General features: G+C 34.4%; 1 protein-coding gene across 1 annotated transcript in view; it reads left to right on the forward strand.

Annotated features, from left to right (window-relative positions):
* The first annotated feature begins 385 nt into the window (after positions 1 to 385).
* Positions 386 to 13,290, forward strand: part of LOC144970265 (uncharacterized) — a 59,181-nt gene continuing 46,276 nt past the window's right edge. The window contains exons 1-5 of the mRNA XM_078909718.1: positions 386 to 528; positions 2,250 to 2,604; positions 7,190 to 7,314; positions 8,041 to 8,224; positions 10,666 to 10,851. Of these exons, the coding sequence (XP_078765844.1) occupies positions 2,251 to 2,604; positions 7,190 to 7,314; positions 8,041 to 8,224; positions 10,666 to 10,851 (849 nt within the window). The 5' untranslated portion in view covers positions 386 to 528; position 2,250. The remainder of the gene's footprint in view (positions 529 to 2,249; positions 2,605 to 7,189; positions 7,315 to 8,040; positions 8,225 to 10,665; positions 10,852 to 13,290) is intronic.

Here is a 13,290-nt window from a genome sequence, read left to right on the forward strand (position 1 = left end):
TTTTATTTGTTTTCGACGTTTCTTTGTTTATTGTTGTGCTGACGACGGGTTAGTACCCGAAACGTCCATTCAATGGACCATTCATTGTCTGTATCGTTCCCCTCCGAAGCCTCTCCTTTATCACTCGTTCGTTAGTTCTCTCTCCCGTTCAATCCTTCGTCACTTCATACAGTTGACATTTTTGACATCATTAGGAGTATTTTCCCCCACTCACCCCACCCCACTCTCCTCCAATTACATTTTTCTCTTTGTTTGTTTTTTTGTTTTTTTTTGATGTTTTTTTTTTACTTTTACAAAAGCTTTTCAGTCAGCTCGCGTCTGTAGTAACCAGTTTCATTGTGTGCTTTCCTCTTGAGGTTAAAGAGTTCCTTGTCATTAACCAATCAGAGACCTGCTGCTTATGGACGGTCTCCGAAAGTCGCCGAGTGCGGATCAGCGACTGACAACATAAAATTTGTAAACATTGCGTTTTGTAGAGTTTAGGGTGTGGAACTGCAGACCATTTGCATTGATTGATAGAAGAGAAAGGTAAATCAATAGTTTGATGCATTTCTATCCAGTTTGTTTATGACCAAGATAATTTTGAAAAAAAAAATCATTTAATGAAATCTCAACAAACAATCAATAAAAAAGATACTTGTGATTCAATTTCAATGACAGTGGAGTTGACGAAAATGACACTTCACTGTCACTGTCAGTGGTCAGTGTCAATCTTGCCCGTTTAGTGGATCGTGTCGTGGAGAGGGCCATTCACTGTCTTTATAACATATTGCATAGTCAATTACAAATCTAATGAGTTGGACATATACACCACTACAGTTCACTAAAAACAAAAAACATAATGTCAATAAATGATAATAAATGATGTTGCTGGAGATTTTCCAATAAATTGAAAGTCGACTTAAGGCTAAGGATCGAGATTAAGAATTGACGTATTTCTTTAACTTAAACATTTTTATAGAAATTTTTCAAAATGTCAATGCTAGATGTAAGAGGCCTTTTCATCATCACAATTTTCATCGATCTGTCTAGATGGGCGAAATATTATTTTTTCAATACTTTTTTTTCTGATGATAATAACCTGATACTGATACTAAATACTGATACGGTCAGTGACTCTCTTAGTCTACTAGAGATCTAGTTAAAGTTATATATGTTTGACTGTTTTAACTAATTGTAATACTTTAGTATTCTTCATGAAGCTGGATAAGAGCTGGTTATTGTCACGTAGCGGTAAACAGCGGTAACACTTGATCGTGATTTTTTGTCTTTGTATAGACTGCGATATTAAAGTACTATTACTATTAATTGCAAAGTACTTTCCACCAGATCTACCAGAACCAGTAACCCAATTTTTGCTTGGTGTACAGATAAGATTATACAAAATGTATTCCCAGAGGGAGGCTTTCTGAAAGCTCCTTGGTCTAGCATCTCTTTCAATTAGTATTTTCACCGTGGGTCTTTTGTCAGGCGTTTATTTATTCAATTTGTTTAAATATAGCATGAAAAAAAAAACTCTAGAAAAAAGCTTGATAGATTAGTGAAAGTTTAAAATTTCCTAATATGACCATTGATTTGGTTATCCGCCGCCATTTGTTTTTTGAAGTATTGAAAGGTAGGTGCAAAGCAGTCATAGAGGTTGTATTTCTATTAACTCGAGGTTGGACGATTTTTTTCTATCAGGGTTAGGTATAGATCTTAGTAAAGGTTCTTGGGTGTTTGTTTTTCCTGTTAGGGTTGGTTAAAAGGACTAGATTGAGGGAATATTTGGGTTGTTTCCCTTAGCACGAGGAGCTTTCGGAAGGCCTCCCTGCCCCGAGGTCGTTTAAGTGTCAAATGGGGGCTCAAACCCACAGACCTAATTTGGTTGGGGGTCCTAGTAGATCAGTTTGTAGAGCACTTGCTTTACACACAAAGGGCGTGGATATTTTACCCCGCCCCATCCACCCGGCAGTGATTTGGTAGCTGAATCTGTGACATCTAGGTCTGACAATAAGTACTTTGCTGATCGAAAGTGTTGCAAGCAATTGCTATCCTCAGTTTAATGCTTAGAAATTGGGATTAACTGAGGCTCCATGGACCATATGGCAGTTAGGCCTAATTTATGACTGTACCTTTTCGTCACAATGACTTTATTATTAAAAGATGATATTATTGATATATTGTTGGGTTTTTTTTTCTGGTTTTAAAATACAAAATTCTTTAAATTAATAATCATTTGGTTTTGAATATTACGTAAAAATCCTCAGAATGATTGGTTTCAATGTTTTGGATGCATCAAAAGTTGGAGATATTTCTGCCCTGAGAGGATTAGAAAACTTGAGTGAAAAGTTAACTGACAGAAATGGAGCATGTTGCATTCACTACGCTGCCAGGGGTGGAAGCGTTACTGTTCTTGAGTTTCTCATCAAGGAGCATGGGTTTTCTGTTTTCTCACGATCAAAAACTGGTGCTTCAGCTCTGCATGATGCGGCAGCAAAGGGAAATACAGCTATTATCAAATGGATTTTAACTAATACAGACTTAAAAGTTGATGATCAAGATGGAGCTGGTATAACAGGTTTACATTTGGCAGCAAGATATGGACACATCTTGACTGTTGAAGTAAGTGTGATTTCATATTTTTTTCTCTTTTTTTTTTTCATTTATTTCTGATTCATCAACAGTTGAAGATTTTGTGCAATCCCTGGATTGCTCAGGGCAGGAAAAGTATGCCATTATCCAGGGGTGTCGTTATTTTTGGGGTTTTCAAGATGGCGGAAAAAGGTGGCGTGGTGAGACCCTGAATACATAAGTGCAATGCACGGACCAGTGATGAGAGAAGACACATCCTAACGACGTTAGAATGTCTATTTCTCCTGTTTACAAATGGTATACCAGTTACGCTTTCACTCTCCAATATGTAGTGTCATTGTTTTGACCGTAATCAGTGCTCGAACGCTTTGTAACAAAACAAAAAATAAATCAAGAAAGTCAAGTCATTATTACCATCCATTACATCAATCATAAATACATCCATACTGACTGGCGAAGTTCCATCGTGCTTTAAAAGTGCCCTTGTCAAACCACTTCTGAAGAAACCATCACTGGACCACAATATATTAAACAATTATCGCCCTGTATCAAATTTACCTTTTTTGTCAAAACTTTTGGAGAAGGTAGTTCTTACCCATAAAAGATCTGAGGTACGCAGACGACACTGCACTATTGTCCACAACACCGGGGGGACTAGAGAATCTAATAACATCTGTAAAGGAACATAGCGAGACCAAAGGCCTTAAGCTGAATATAAAGAAAACCAAAATCATGAATACTGACAAATGCAAAACAGATGCCATCATAAAAATCAATGGAGAAGAAATAGAAAGAGTAAAGAATTTTGAATATCTTGGAGCCAGGATTGAGTACAACGGGAAATCGGCCCCAGAGATCAGGAGGAGACTAGCAATGGCAAGATCAAAGCTAGAAAAGATGAATAATATCTGGAAAGGGCAGTGCATTCAAACAAAAATCAAAATCCTCAAAAGTGTTGTTTTCCCAACTGCAACATATGGATGCGAAGCATGGACTATCAGCAAAGCAGATAGCACAAAGATCACAGCTTTTGAAATGGCATGCTACAGAAAAATACTCAGAATATCATGGACTGAAAAACAAACAAACAAAGAAGTCCTGAGAAGGATCGGAATAAAATCACCAATTCTTCTTCAAACTGTAAAGGAATTGAAACTAAACTATTTTGGCCACACGACTCGCCACGAATCATTAGAAAAGCACATTCTGCAGACAAGGGTAGACGGCAAGAGAGGAAGAGGTAGACCAACAAGAAGCTGGGAACAAGATATATGTGAATGGCTGGGAATGACAGCAACTCAAGCAAGTAGACTGGCGGAAAACCGTAATCTGTTTCGCAAGAAAGTTCGGGAAGCAACGTCCTACGCAGGATCAGCTGACTAGATGATGATGATGATGAGTTCTTACTCAATTAACATCTCATCTTAAGAACAACAGTTTGGACCAACCCTTTCAGTCAGCCTACAAACATCAACACAATACTGAAACGGCGCTTCTTAAAATCTTTAATGACTTGTTATGTAATGCTGATGCTAACAATATCAATGTATTATGACTTTTAGATCTTTCAGCTGCCTTTGACACCATTGACCATGACATTTTGTTAAGAAGACTAGAAAATACGTTCGGCATAAAAGGAATTGCCCTTAAATGGTTTACATCATATTTACAGGATCGATGGCAGACTGTCGTGGTGAATGGTGTTCAGTCAGAACAAGTTTTACTAAATTTTGGAGTGCCACAAGGCTCTGTTCTTGGCCCTGTCCTTTTTACTGTATATATGCAGCCCCTTTCTAGTGTGATATCCAGATTCAATCTGAGTTATCATTTTTATGCAGATGATACGCAAATATATGATTCAGCACCCCTTAGTAATTTACAGTTCTTAATACAACGAATTACGAGCTGTTTTAATGAGATTAAATCTTGGGTGTACCACAATAAGTTACAATTAAATAATAGTAAAACTGAGATTTTAATGTGTGGAAGGCCGAGTATCCTTAAACAGGCAAATAAATTACCTATTACTCTCGGAAATAGCACAATAGAATTTTCAAATAAAGCAAAAAACCTCGGCGTCATCATTGATAAAGATCTTTCCATGACAAGCCACGTGAATAACACCATACAATCTATGTACATAGAAATGAAAAAAATAAGCAAAATTCGTAATTTAATACCGAAGCATATAGCAGAACTTTTAATTAATTCCCTGGTTTTATCTAAATTGGACTATTGTAACTCCCTTTGGGCGAATTTAGCTAAAGACAAAATTAGCAAACTTCAGGTTGCTCAAAATAACGCAGCCAGGCTCATTGTACGCAATAACAAAAAATACCCGTCAGCAACTCTTCTTCTCCGTGAGTTACATTGGCTTCCTGTGGAAAAAAGAGTTGCCTATAAGATTTGTACTGTTGTCTACAAATCCCTGAGCACGAACAGTCCCTCCTATATTAAAGACCTTCTAAACATATATGTCCCCAATAGAAACTTGAGGTCAAGCAATGACCAATCAATCCTTGTCAAACCTGAGCCATTCCGTAAAATAGGTGAACAGTCTTTTCAATTTTCGGCCCCCCATTTTTGGAACTCTCTCCCATCACACGTGAGATGCTCGGATTTGTTGACAACGTTCAAATCTCGCTTAAAGTTTTATCTTTTTACGTCATAATGTTGCAATATTATTTTCATATTTTGTTGTTGTTAAATTGAATTCGTATCACGTTTCCTTCACACTTGTCTCACTGTAATATGTTTTGTTTTATATCACTGTAAAGCGCTTAGAGCCTGTGACAACGGGGTAAAGCGCTATATAAATGCCATTTATTATTATTATTATTATTAAGTACCAATATGATAATACCGCACAAGAACACAGATGCTCACATAAACTTTTAATACGTATTGAATACCAAAATTTTTGTCTAAGTGCACCAAAATTAACAAGCACTTAAAATGAGCAGATCTACATCTTATGATAGTAAAAAAAAATCAGAAATAAACAACAACAACAAGAACAAAAATAAAACAACTAGGTATTAACCACAATATTTTCAAATTTGGACTGATGTTTAGAAAAACAATAGATTTTTAAAATGAAAATAATAAAGTGAAGGAGGCATTCCCAGCCTTTTCAACATGTATTATAAGACCATAAATATCCATAAATGCCTCCATTGGACACAGCATTGCCTAATATCAGTTAACCTCCACTGACCTCAGGTAGTTAAACAGGGAAGGTTAAGGGACCCTTGAGAGTTCCATCCACTGATTATCTTCTTTTGCTGTGGTTCCACATGAATTGGTGCTGATTCCACGCAGTGTAGTCCTGATTGGTCGGTAACAAAGCAATCTCATAGGGAGGGAAAAAAGCGCTTTTTAATGGTTAAGAGTACGAAATGACGATGGCCAGGAATATTGTTTGTTGCTATGACGATGTCACTAAACAGGAGTTTTACTAAAATGTATGTTGCTAGTTGGAGTTTTTTATTACTTATCACATATAGCAAAAAAAATAGGGACCAGAGGTTAATGTCGCTATCCCGGGGTTGTCGCTATCCAGAGGATGAGCTGTACGGATACTGGTTGTGTCCTCTACTAAATATTATTTTTATTCATTTTATTTCTACCATATTAATGACTTTGATTAAATTTCATTTTCTCCCATCAATGTTCATAATCCTTTTTTTTATTTCTGAAGTTTTATTCATTTATTTATGTTTAACATTGGAGCTGCTTTATACCTATTTTTCCTTTTGCATGTTATTTCATATACACAAGTTATCAAGCTTAGTAGCTTTCTTATTAAGATTTGGAGACATGGGTAACACTTTCTCTGAATGAATTGAGTCACTCGTTGATCCTTTGCTATAACTATCCCATGTGATAAGAATTTATATCATATCTCAATTTCTGTCCTTTTTTCTGCCACTGTCTTATACACAATTTACTATTATATATTGTGCTGGTTTGCTTCCACTGAAAATCTAATGCATTCAAGACGAATTATAGGCCATGATGCAACCCTGTGATGTGATTTTGGAGATTTTAAAAAAATGCAGCTTTGCCATGATAAAATGTTTAATTTGTTACGATTTATTGACGAAATATTAAAGACTTCATATTGTAGATGGCTTTTTTGTATAAATCCCTTTTTTTCAACCAACACAACCTTGTCCTTTGCCTTTACTGTTGAAAATAATGTCTTTTTTTGACATAAAATTAGTATCCATAGTTGTTTCATATGTCTAATTCTATTGTTTCTATGTTAAGAGAAGGCCATTTTTTTTAACAAACAGATTGCCTGGTTGGAAGTCAGTCGAATTTATCTTTGTAAAATAAGCTGATGAAATTGTCACAAGTTGTATAATTTACTCTAAACTTAACATGTAAAAAATGATTACAAAGATTATCTACATTTCATTCTTTTTTCTATTTCATATCAATCTTATAGGTTTGCAAATATAAATATATTCTCAAATTCCCTTAAATTCTTAATTCCTTAATTTATGCTGACAATATTTGTTTTGATGCATTTTTTATGAATTGATGGAATTTACAAATATTATTTAAAAAGGTCATTCAATTGGTGATGTACATTTTTGTTCATTTTCAGTGGTTGATAGATGAGGCAGAAAGCGATGTGTCAATCAGAACTGCTGGGGGAGCCCTTCCTTTACACTTTGCCGTTGTAGGTGCTGATCTAAATTGTGTCAAGATTTTGGTGCAAGAAAATCCAAGGTATGTTATTAATTATGCTCAATCATACATAAGCTTATAAGTTGGGTTTTTGCTTCCATCTACCCTGATAATTTGTAAAACAGATATAAAGTCCAACATGCACCTTTCGTGTATTATACATAGGCCAGTTTGTATACTACAGTTTACTTTTCTCACTCTAGACTGAGTTTACTCATTCACATTCAAAATACTACTCTTCTCACCCATTTCTTCCCCCTATGTAATCGGGAATATTGAAATATTGAAAGCCCGGATTTGGGTTGCGGTCAGTTTGTATGTATGTGTGTGATTGTATGTGTGTTTGAAATTTACTCACTTCTTTTGATGCTCTTGCTCTCATGTTAGATGAAAAGGATTTCTTTCAGTACCTAAAGGATATATTCTATGTCATATGAATATATATGCTTGTTACTGGTTTGCTTTATAAATGGATTTTTATCGTGTGGTTCTAGTGTGAATGTTTACTGATTTTTCTTTTTTTTTTTTTTTAATCAATCCCATCTTTGATATCTTTTGCTTAAAATGTTTTAAACATTCTTCTCTTATAATAATTTTCCAATTTTTTTTTTAAAGGCTAAAGTAATATAGTGAACAGATTATTTTGGCGTCTTAGGTGATGGTGATTACAGCTGACATCGTATGTTTGCTTAATTGGCTTTAGTGAAAAGTCATGATCATTAAATATTCCTGCCATGATTTTTCTCTCTCTTATTTTGTCATCCTTAGACACATTAACATGCAAATGAACAACGGTACCACAGCAGTCTACTTAGCTTGTCAAGAAGGTCATCTAGAAGTTCTGAAGTACTTAATAGAGCACAACGGTGCCTCCAAAATCAAGGCTTATGATGGAATGTCGTGTCTTCATGCTGCTGCTCAAATGGGTCATCTTGATGTTGTCAAATGGCTTGTAAGTAAAATTAAAATGTTTTCTGTTTAATCAGTTATAATCCTTGTGAACCTTTCAGGAGATGAACTTGCAGTTTATCATCACTGTTTTTGTACCATGAAAAGGACATTTACACTACATTTCCTCTTTATACAAGAAACTTATCCACCGCAATGTGGTGCTGTTAGATTTCAATTGAATCAAGCTAACAAAAAAAAACAACCCTCTATTTCTCATCAAATGGAATATTGTTATCTTACAATTTCTGATCTGATCCAATTTTTGAAATCGTATGATAATGAAGATAAAAAAGAACCTGTATATTTTGTGTGTATTAGTAAATTGTATAATCATAACAATTTGTAGCCATCACTTATTTCGTAAATGTCAAGTAGATACTAAAGCAATTAGTGAGAACATTGACAGAACTGTTAACCTTAAATGATGTTATTGTATGTCTTGAACAATACATGACTATATGCAGGATATCTCAATGTCATTTTAATTATAAGCATACAGTAAAACAGACAGATTTCAAATGAAGCATTCCTCAACGTTTTGGATAGGCCTTTTTCTTAGGCAAGCAACATTTACTGTGAGAAATCAATATAGTCTACAGTATTCAGATCGATTTAGAAAAAGGATGATACTCCGAGGGAAATAACTTACATATTTATTTCTTTTTGAGTCGTCATTGAAACAGATTCCTTTTCTCTTTTGATCTCTGTCTATTCAATATTATTGGTATTAATGGCAAAGGCTTCAGGTATCTCACTTTCACTTCATGCTTTTTTCTTTCTTCTTTTGGATGTTGTTGTAATTTGACTGGTTTAGACTTTAAAAACCAAATGACGACTCTGTGGGCATGTGGTATGACACTCACATTTAAGGGGGCAGGGGGGTAGGTCCCAGCTTTGAGTCCTTAGAGAAGACTCTTTACTTATATTTTCCTACCATACTCAAGTGTAAAATGAATCCCAGGCCAGTTCACAGTGAATAATAAGATTGTAATAGAACCTTACAAACAGTCATGGTACTACATGTTAAATATTGTTGTTGCTATTGTTCTATACGAAAGCTCAAGTTTCTTATTGTTGTTTTTGTGTTTTTTAAATTATAATTATGAAAATCGTTGCTTCTGATCTCTTTTCATATTTTTGTACCAATCTTTGTCTTCTTTATTTCCGCTCATTTGCTGATCTTGATCTAGCGCAAGTCATCTTTTTCAGCTTCAGAGTGAATCTATAAATTAAAGACTTGTCTTAAATAAGGCAATGTGAGGCCATTTGGCACTTCTTTGCCAATCATGCAATGTACATTGTCGAAGTTCATAATTTGCATCTTTATGAGCAAGATGACATCAGCACATGCTCATATTCTCCTACAATCATTGTATAGTCTTTTTTAAATTTCCTTTCCCAAGACTTGGTATCATAAATTTCCGTAAATTTTGCTATTTTTTTATATAGCTTTCTATTGCCTGAATTTTTTTCCTTCCAATATGTATTTTTATTTTTATCTTTTCATAGTTACAAAGTAGGTTGTCATCTAATTGGGTGTTTTAAGCACCATTTCTCCCTATTTAGCCAGTTATAATATTTCATGGGGTAATGCAGTTGCTTGGGATGGTAATTATATTACTGTTTATTTGAATTTATCTTTTCATATTATAATGGCAGACTTTATTTTTATATCATTGATATCTGTTGAAACTTTGTCGATGTATTTTGTAGGACATTCAGATGGATATTCTGTGGGGTTTTTTTGTTGTTTAAAAAAAAATGTTGGGACTTCTGCCTTTTTATTTGGACATGAATTTCCTCAGGGGAAAAAAATGTGTGTTTTTACCTCATCTATTTCTGCACCTTCTCTTGTAAAAGCCACCTTTGTATCGAACGAATGAAGTTGACGACACTCATTAGTTATGTTTTTAGACCACTAGAGATGACATTAGTTCTCACTCAACTAATATTTTGCTATAAACACGTTTAAGTATACTCATAAGTTTGTGTGTTTGTTGTAATTGTTTCAGTGGACAGAACTGCGAGCTTTTTAATTTAACTGTTACCCACCACCCCTACCCCACTGGACTATTTGGCATCATGAAAATCGCTATGCTCTATTACACTCCATTGACCACTGGATTATTCTAGTCTTCCCTTAGAATATTTCCAAAAGAAAAATATTCCCTTTTGGATCAAAATTTTATTTATTTATTTTTGTTGTCCCTGTTTGGCCTTTTTTTTAAAAGTATAAATGCTTGGAGGCAAAAATCCGAAATTGGTTTATACCTTTCATTTTACACACAATTGTCATATTTGGTTTTAAACAGAAAATAGAACATTGGAAGAAAAAAGGATAATTATGAACTCATCTATTCCATCACGATATCTGATTATACTCTATTAATCTGACGTCAGTACAGCATATCAAAGTGTTAAACTTGTGTTTTCAATCTGTAGGTAAAAGAAGAGAAGATGAATCCAAACGACAGAGACTTCGATGGCTTGACACCCTTACATTATGCAGCCAGTAGAGGGCATCCCAATGTTGTATCTTGGCTGATGACTCAAGGAAATGCCAGAATCACATTGGATAATCTGGGGGGTAGCCCTTTACATAACGCTGCTGAACATAGTGAAAATGAGGTGAGTAGTACACTTTTTTTTTCAGACCTGTCACTAATCTGTAGTTATATATACTTTATTTCTTTACTAAGTAGTAGTTATATATATATATATATATATATATATATATATATATATATATATATATATATATATATATATATATATATATATATATATAATATATATATATATATATATATATATATTTCCACCTGCCACTTGTACCATTATTTTCATGTTTTCTGGGTCAATCGGAATTCGTTTGAACTAATTCAGAATTACTGGTTGTCTGTAGTGATATATTTGTTCTGAGACATTTTTATGCTATGATCTTAAAAGAAAAAATAGAAATCTCATATTTGAATTGAGGCAGTTTTTTGGGGTTTTTTTAAAGCATTAAAATGGGATTTAAAACATACACACACAAATTCACATGTGGCAGGCTATCAAATAGAACAGACCCATTACCCTAGCCGACTAGAGATTGATGTTCCTCAGTTTGCATTTTGTTGTTGTAGCTACCTTCTTTATTTGAATTTTTTCTAAAGGATAAGGCCATCTGGTGCTTGCAAGTTAAATTCAGTGATCAGAATTAGGCCGAAATAGTTGAAAACAGATATAGTTTGGGAAGTAAACTTTGATCCCTTTTCTTCTTCTTCTTCTTGACTCGGGGTCTAAATGACTACACGGCGAAAAACTAGAGAAGATTATAATTGTTCAGCTCATAATAGTATGTACTAAAAGCACACTTGAGTTGAACTTGGTATTCCGTGACTCAATCAATGTGCCATTGGGAAAGCCATGTTAAAACCTGGCAAAGATGTAAAAAAACGTCTTTGAGCCACTTTCTCTCCCCCATCCTAGGGGAGCATAATAGTTCAGTTGGTAGAGCACTTGCCCGAGATCAATCCCGAGAGCAGTCGAGATATTTTTCTCTGGTTGAAAGTCTTTTTGCGAAACTAGCGTCCTATCCAAAGTTTCACGCTGTAGAAACAGGGATAAACTTTGGTTCCATGGGCCCATTTACTCTGAAGTACTACTTTATTTTATTTGAGCCACCCCCAACACCCCCTAACATCTATTCAATAGAATATGGCTTGCATGACCTGTTTTAGGTTTTCCAGACCTCTTTTGCAACAGGCCTGTATCTTCTAATGAAGGTAGCAAGCAAATGACTGTTTCCAGTCACAGAAAACAGTTATAAATCCCAGCCCAGCTAACCTAGTCACTGACATGGACTACCTTTTCTGTTTTTGTTTTTGTTTTTTCCCTTTTTTTCCCCCTTTTCTTTCTTTTTTTTTATTTTTTACATGAATTAGGTAGGAAATAGAAATTCAATAGTTTTTGGACTGTTTTGTAAAGGCTTTTTTATTTTTATTTATTGTTATTTCTGTTTTTGTTCGTTTCCAAGGAAGTGGTAAGTGTAACACAAATGTATGTTGTGCATTATATGTTGTCATGTAAGCTCCTTAAATTAATCTCATTTTCTTATTTTGTTTGTTTATTTTTATTTATTTATGTATATTATATTTACTTTCGTAATTAATTTTTGTCGTTGTTCTTGTCAATGAGCAATCATTGTTGTTTTCTGTTTTACCGTCATCATCAACCCATTTGAATTTAGTTGTCTTAAGGGAGATGCCAAAGTGTCTTCCATTTTCTAGTTTCTAGTTAATTTTTAACACTTTGCATTCAGCGGATTCAAAATAGTTTTCATATTCTATATGTTTATAACAGTAGAAAGCTGTATGAACTGTTTATTAATTGAAAAAAAAGCAGATGGGTTGTAACGACGCATACTTTTTTGCAGGTCTGGTAACCCAAATTGTTATTGTCTCTTTGTTGGATTTTTTTTCTTAAAGTTTTGTAATGGAAATAAACCCACTCAAACCGAGTCCATTACAACAGTGTTAAATCAAGTCGATAATTGCGTTCAGTTATCAGCCCTGCAAGTAGGCTTATAGTATTTTGAATTAGGTTAAAATGGCAGAGGAGAGAGAACAGCTTATATATACTTGTGCCTAGGCCATCAATGCTCGAAAATAATTTTTGAGCAGCTTTGAGCGGGGTCCATTGAAATCGACCTCCTCTGGGTATGATTTCATTTAATTTTTGAAAATGATTTTATTTAAACATTTACATGTCGTATTCTATTCTATTTTCCTGTATTATGTCAAGCAACCTCACCGATATTTTAATTGCTAAGAGTTGAATTATTATTTTAAAAAATTTAATCTTTGTATTCCAACAAGGTCGTGGAATTATTTTCGTTCCACAACAATTAACATGCAAGTTAATGAAATTGAATTGAATAATTGAACGGTTGTATCACTTTTTTATGTGTGTACTCTACCGGAAATCGATGTATTACACCACACTGCTTGTTGCACAAAACGAAAAATGAATGATGCCTCTCTCTCTCTCTCTCTCTCTCTCTCTCTCTCTCTCTCTCTCTCT

This window comes from Berghia stephanieae, chromosome 4 (genome assembly GCF_034508935.2).
Source record: "Berghia stephanieae isolate SIO BIC M18660-M18661 chromosome 4, UCSD_Bste_1.3, whole genome shotgun sequence".
In the NCBI taxonomy this organism is placed as follows: domain Eukaryota; kingdom Metazoa; phylum Mollusca; class Gastropoda; order Nudibranchia; family Aeolidiidae; genus Berghia; species Berghia stephanieae.